The sequence below is a fragment of the Styela clava genome, chromosome 5 (genome assembly GCF_964204865.1).
Source record: "Styela clava chromosome 5, kaStyClav1.hap1.2, whole genome shotgun sequence".
NCBI lineage: Eukaryota > Metazoa > Chordata > Ascidiacea > Stolidobranchia > Styelidae > Styela > Styela clava.
Genome location: NC_135254.1, coordinates 2,626,691 through 2,633,737, shown reverse-complemented (window position 1 = coordinate 2,633,737; position 7,047 = coordinate 2,626,691). Strand labels below are relative to the sequence as shown.

General features: G+C 35.3%; 1 protein-coding gene across 3 annotated transcripts; it reads left to right on the top strand.

Moving 5' to 3' along the window:
- The first annotated feature begins 4,493 nt into the window (after positions 1-4,493).
- Positions 4,494-6,975, top strand: LOC120345390 (uncharacterized). Of its 3 annotated transcripts, none has more exons than XM_078113118.1 (2): positions 4,494-4,732; positions 5,118-6,975. In XM_078113118.1, the coding sequence occupies exons 1-2, from the start codon at positions 4,579-4,581 to the stop codon at positions 6,389-6,391; spliced, it is 1,428 nt and encodes a 475-aa protein (XP_077969244.1). In that variant the 5' UTR covers positions 4,494-4,578; the 3' UTR covers positions 6,392-6,975. The 3 variants fall into 3 exon arrangements, with proteins under 3 accessions (XP_077969244.1, XP_077969245.1, XP_077969246.1); XM_078113119.1 differs by having other exon boundaries at positions 4,535-4,737; XM_078113120.1 differs by having other exon boundaries at positions 4,579-4,737; positions 5,118-5,930.
- The last annotated feature ends 72 nt before the right edge of the window (positions 6,976-7,047 follow it).

The following is a 7,047-nucleotide window of genomic DNA, read 5'->3' as shown; positions in this document are numbered from 1 at the left end:
ACGTGTTGGATTTATCTGTGTTGGTATTGAGATCACACATTTCAGGTTAGAGTTTCATGACGTCATCCCCACTTTACCCAAGGTGAAATGAATTGGATGAGCAATACCCAACCAAAGATATTCTGGTCATTTTAAATGAATATTAGCTTTTTACGAAATATTAGATATGAGTGGATGGTTGTACAAGGCCTTGTTCAGGGCGAAAGAAGCGTCATACATCGATTGATTTTTTCTTGAATTAAAAATATTTTTATTTGTGGGATTGACAAAACCAATCAATCTACCTTTCCCAATACATTCTAAAATATTTTCGAATTCTAATTATATTGAAAATAGACTTTAAAAGTTAATGTGTATTCAGTGAGTTTCTTCACAAATAACTACTTCTTTATTTATTGAAATGATGATAAACTCCCCCTCTATCACATTGACATGGTTTTCTTTCTCAAGAAATAAAATGACACACGTTGCAACCGATCTACAATCAGGTTTATGGATAATTGAAAAATCATTCTTACAATAAAATTATTACAATTGTTAAAGAGAGTGGATAAGGAGATTTTTCAGACAATTTGAAGCGCCATTTTAATTGAACGTCCCAAAATGCTGTGCCACACACCAGTCCTAATTGTTCAAATCTAATTTCGTATGCATACTTATTACCATCCTGCCATACCCACTTCACATGCCATTTTTTCACATTGAATATCTACTGAAACCCAAAAGAGTGGTACTAGTGTTGCAAAATGAGAAAAATGATCTAAAAAAGACAAGTGTGGAACACGACATTTTTGAGACTTCGATATTAGTAAATGAACTTGTGCTATCGATTGGGTTTCTACAAGACCAACTACCTTTCCGTTTTCTATGCTTTTGCGTCGGTGGATCCGTATGCATATAATGCAAGGATGCTGTAGCAAGAGTGAAGATAACTATCCTGAGTAATTCAATAAATAGTCTTGCTGCACACTAACACAAATATATTTCTGTAACGTTTCGTCTGACCACGGTCAAACTTCCTCAGACATACATATTTCAACTAAAGCAAGAACAGCAATTGCAAGCATATTTATACAATGAGTGCCATGGCAACAAAACAATATCATAACAATGTGAGTTAACGAACTCATGTAGGTGGTGATTGAAAATTTAATTAACAACACTAAGTTTAAATATTTAAAATTAAAAAACACACGAAAGTTTCATGCACATTCATAAAATGGGTGTCATGGCAACATAACAAATCACAACAATGGGATTTGAAAGATAAATAAATTGGTGATTGTATTTTAATTACCTGCACTAAAAAAATACATGGGGGAAAATAAAAAAAAATAAATAAACAAAAAAAAATAAAAAAAAAATTCGGTAAAATTACGAAAATATACGGTGTATAAAATGTTCCTAAATGCCCTAAACTTCTTTAATGTTCATTCCCAATGGTTCATGCGTTCCAAGTAGGTGAATGAAATATGATTCTTTAGTTTTTCGGTAAATATGGTCTTGAAACAGTTTTTCAATTCCAATTACATTAAAGTCTTTCAGTGAATGTCCAGGTTGGTTAAAGTGAGCACCGACGACCAGGTCTCTGTTTTTTGATTTTATACTTCTAATGTGTTCTGAAATACGATATTTCAGATGCCTCCCTGTTTCGCCAATGTACTGCATGGCACATTTTTTACAGCTTATCAAGTAGACGACGTTTTCCGTATTGCACGTTATTTTTTGAGTAATTTTTAGTTGAATAGTTTTTTGTTTGTTTGTCGCTACTTTCGTTTCATCAGAATGTTCGCAGGTACTGCATGACTGTCTTCCACATTTAAAAAAACCTGGATTGTTGCTGACAGGTGATTTTGGCTTTAATTTGGCTCTGACTCGCCTATCTCTGAGTGTGGGACATTTTCGGTGAGCTAATTTGGGTGGATTTGGAAAAATTTCTTCCAATCTCTACTTATTGTTTAAAATGTATTGGTAGTCGGAAAAGATTTTTCGAACATTTGGTAAGGTTGGATGATAGGTTGTAATAAAAGGGAGCAAAGTTTCATTTTTACTTTCCGTGTTGGGAGTTAAAAGAAGTTGTCTATCTAATTTTTTTACAAACTGGACGGCATTGTCAATTAAATTTTCTTTATAATTTCTCTTCATAAGGTATCGTTTCATTAATTCTGCATGCTTATCGAAATACTCGTTAGTTGAACAAGCTCTTCGTATTCGGATGAAAAGGCTTTTGGGAATATTTTTTGTAATATGTTTAGGATGACACGAAGATGGTGAAAGGTATTGGTGTGAATCTGTTTCTTTGCTAAAAATTTCAGTTTCTAATTTGTCCTTAATGATGTGAACTTTGACATCCAAAAACGTGATATTATTTGGTGAGCATTCGAAAGTAAACTTGATGGTCGGATGTAATGAATTTGCTAAGTTAACAAATTCTAAAAGTTTCTCTTTACCATGCGTCCAAATCATGAAACAGTCGTCAATGAAGCGGCAATAATATTTCGGTTTAAAAGGGGTTTTCTCTAATAATTCAGATTCCAGATCGGCCATGAAAATATTAGCATATTTTGGTGCAAATTTGGTTCCCATCGCCGTTCCTTGAATTTGAAGGTAATAGTTATCATCAAAAACAAAGTTGTTGTTCTTAAGAACCAAGGCAGCTGCTTCTGATATCCAAAATATTTCTTTTTTTGTACTATTGATTTTATCAAGATATTTTTCCATTGACGCTATACCGTTATTGTGGGAGATATTTGTGTAAAGTGAAACCACATCCATGCTTACTAATAAAGATTCTTGTTGGACTGTCTGGATTTCGTTCAAGTTATTCAAAAAATCCATACTGTCTCGTATGTATGATGGTATTATTTTCTTGCACATCAAGGGGCTCAATTTATTGTCTACAAAAGTCGAAAGTTTCTCTGTGGCGGTACCATTATTAGATATTATAGGGCGACTGGGATGATTTATTTTATGTACCTTGGGTTGAAGGCGTAAGCGCCCTGGTTTTGGGTTTTTTGGACAAATTGCTTTGAATAATTTATTGTCTATCACACCTGCATCTTTCATCCTCGCGCATAGCTTGATAACGTCATTGCCAATTTGCCTGGAGTTATCCTTTGGTAGGGGTCTGTAGATCAACTTGTCGTTTAATTGACGCATCCCTTCAGAAACATAGTCCGTTCGAGATAAGATGCAAATCCCCCCTCCTTTATCGGTCGGAGTTATAACTATGTCCCTTGCTGCTCTTTTTTCAAGTTCTTTTAGTGCTATTAGTTCATTCCTATTCAAATTAGGATAGGCATGCCTTTTAGGTGTCTGCTTACTTATTTCCCGTTTTATCGTATTTGCAAAATGATCCAAGTCCGAATTTCTACCAGGTGGTGGTGTCCATTTGCTTGCTATCTGCAAAGATTTTGGATACGCTGTGTTGGGCTCATTGTAATTATCGTTAGATGGTATGTCAAAAAAGAATTCTTTCAATCTGTAGTTTCTTATAGTTCTCTCAATATCTGCTTGTAGTTGAAATTTATCATATTTTTCCGGAGTTGGGCTGAAACCAAGTCCTTTCTCAAGTACGTTAATTTGTGTTTCGGTTAATGGAACATTTGAAAGATTGTGTATTGTAGATGGTATTGGTATTATTTCTTCCTTTGGTCTTCTTTTCTTTTTGGAGAATCTTCTATTTTTCCTTTTTGATTCTTGTCTGGTAGGACATTGTGGATCTCGTTTTTTTGAATTACTCTCGTTCAATGTGAACTTGTTTTGTTTTTTTCTTCTAGTTCTATCTAGTTTTTCGGTCAATTTTTTGATGGACATGTCAACCATTGATCGGGTTGTATTCCAAGTACCTGAGTCAAGTTTGGTTGCTAACCTCTTTTCTATTTCCATTTTATGTGCACTTACATCTTTTAGTGCTCTACAACATTCTTTTAGAGCCTGTCTAGTTAGTTGTTTAGAGAATTCTTTGTGAAGGTTGTACCATTTTTCTTTGTTCTTAACTGGAACTGTACATGATTTAAGAGTAAATGTCAAACCTTTTGGAGATGTTCTTGTAGTTACAAACTGCTCTAGGTTTGATTTGTGGTGTTGTAATCGTACCGCTTTTAAAGCCATTCTCTTCAGATTGTTGAAATCCTGTCTATGATATTTGTAAATGCTATTCTTGCTGTCGTTGACGAGTCGGGAATCGGTAGGATCCATTTTCGGATACAGAAGTCTTGCGATAATGTTAACTTGTGCTATCGATTGGGTTTCTACAAGACCAACTACTTTTCCGTTTTCTATGCTTTTGCGTCGGTGGATCCGTATGCATATAATGCAAGGATGCTGTAGCAAGAGTGAAGATAACTATCCTGAGTAATTCAATAAATAGTCTTGCTGCACACTAACACAAATATATTTCTGTAACGTTTCGTCTGACCACGGTCAAACTTCCTCAGACATACATATTTCAACTAAAGCAAGAACAGCAATGGAGGGTATTCACTTCTTTAGCGCCTCCACTGGATAGTGAGCAGGACGTCAGACGACGACTTCGCGATTGTTACTCTGGCGCGTTTTTTTTTATCTGTCTGTGTAATGGCTGAGCGTATCTTTAGCGACGATTTGAAATATCTTCCTGATTTTAGTTTTGATGACGTTACAGAATATGCTGAAAAGCATGCTGGGAATGGAAATAGCGCCAAGAGAGGATACAAATACTTCTGGGAGTCTTTCATCCACGATTACAAAGGTATGGTAAGTTAGGTAGGGCAAGTAAGATTTTTCAGCGAGCGGGACATGATGATGTCACATGTACCGTAACCACTGTTATAATTTTAAGCATTAAGAACGTCAGTAAATAATGACTTGTGATGTACATTTATTCATGGGCTATTCAGGATTACCTATTTATTTTTATAGGGGATCTAAAAGGCAGGGGGCAGCTTATAATTTACACAGCTTTTCTAGAATCTCCGTCTGCTGTTGGCATTTTTGTACAATGGAGGAGTTTGAGATAAATCAACTATCTAATCTCATTACACCTAGGTTTCGATTAAACCATGCTGAATATGCAACAACCATTGAAAGCAAATTAAGCTGTAACTTATCACTAATATGCATTATTATTTTCACAGTTTTCCAAGATGGTCAGAATTTTTTAATAAAGGCAAGATGTTATCGATCACAAAGAAAAAACGAGCCACCTCATTCATTATTTGTAACTTTGCGACGGAACAATGTACTGAGTGCTACTTGCTCTTGTACAGTGGGAGAAGCAATTTGCTGTCATTCTTTAGCATTGTTGTACTGCACTGCGCATTTCAGCAATCTCCAACTAAAGAAAGTCCCCCCAGCTATCACTGGCACTATGCAATTACAATCATGGCATCATCCAAGAAGCGAAGGATTCAAGCAGCTGCCTATTCAAAAAATTATTATTCAAAATCCATGTTCGAAATCCATCAGAACAATTCGCAGCACTCTACACAAACCTGGAAGAATCCCGCAATGGCAGAGCTTTCTAAATTTTAGTCAATATAATATTCAGTTAAATACAATTTTGCCGTCAAATCCATCTTCTGTTGTAAGTATTTCAACAAATTTTGGACAAGCACCATTTGGGAGTCCTCTAGCATATCAACAGATATGTGATGAGAAAAGTTTTGAATTCCCTTCTCTCCCTCTGTCTAGTTTGTCTCCACAGACTAACACGGTGCTAACAGAAATGCAACACAAAGTGATGCAAAATCTGACTTTGGGCAGAGAAGATTGTAAACACATTGAATTTATGACTCGAAATCAGTATAACTCTCCGATTTGGCACCAACAACGAAAATTTAGAATTACAGCATCCAAATTTGGCCGAATTTATAAACGTGTTTCAAATTTTGACTCCCTTGCTTCAAATCTTACTTCTTCCAAATTATTTCAAACTGCAGCAATGAAAAGAGGTATCCAAATGGAACCAGAAGCAGTAAAATTATACGAGGAAATAAAAAAATGCCAGTGTTCCCCATGTGGATTGGTAATATCTTCAACTTGTCCCTGGTTGGGGTGTTCACCAGATCGTAAAGTTTACGACCCATCTTGTGATGGCAACCTATGCTATGGCTTATTAGAAGTCAAATGCCCTATGTCTGACACTTTTGACAAGGTTTCTTGTCTTTTTAAAAATGGTAAAGGGGAATGGACATTTAAAATGAATCATGATTATTATTTTCAAATAATGGGGTGTTTAGGAATCACAGGACTCAAGTGGTGTGACATCATTATTCTTTTACCTTCGGGTGCATGTTTTATTGATCGCATACATTTTGATGATGCATATTTTCTGGACCTACAAATGCGTCTGGAATCCTTTTTTTATGATCATTTCATAAATACGATTGCAACAAACATGTCATCTTGAGGACAAAAATTTTTCACTTTGTGAAATGTCTGAAGGATAATTTTATATCAAGAGAAAAAACTTGCCTAGGCATTTATGTATTTTATTGCTTTAAATTTAGAATGTAGTAACCAGTTGCTTTGGGCTTTCAACTATTTTTCAATAAATTAGTATTTTGTGTATTCGCCATAGTGCAATTTGTTGAAAACAGGCGAGACAGGCAGTACAAAAGGCTATTCTGAATTTTCCCTTTTCTTTTACTGTTAACCTAATATAATGTTGTGACACCCACGCCCTCTGCTGTATATTCTAACAAAGCTAAGATCTTTAAAGGGACATAAAATATGTCCTGAATGTATTTGATAAACTAAACTGCTCGAACTAAAAATAATTATTCAACAATAAACAAACTAAAACTGAAAAATAAAACTAAATAACTACTTCTAAAACAAAGGACCGCTAAAGTTGGTTAATAAGCAAGCAACGGTCCATAGTTGATTAACTGTTCCTAGCATACTCAGTGGTATTCTGCCTTCGAATAACTGATATTCTTTCACCCTTCTGATTGCTCGTTCTACGTGGACTCTAAGTGAAGCAATCTTGCTGGACCGCAATGCCTCCTCATATGTGAACCGCCCGTTAAAGTTGAATGGAGGAATATTTAGACCCACACCTTT

Excerpts from the sequence above, each read along its gene's own strand:
- LOC120345390 (XM_078113118.1), top strand. The coding sequence starts at position 4,579 with ATGGCTGAGCGTATCTTTAGCGACGATTTGAAATATCTTCCTGATTTT. Across the intron at positions 4,733-5,117 it reads TTTCATCCACGATTACAAAG|TTTTCCAAGATGGTCAGAAT; the intron begins GTATGGTAAGTT and ends TTATTTTCACAG.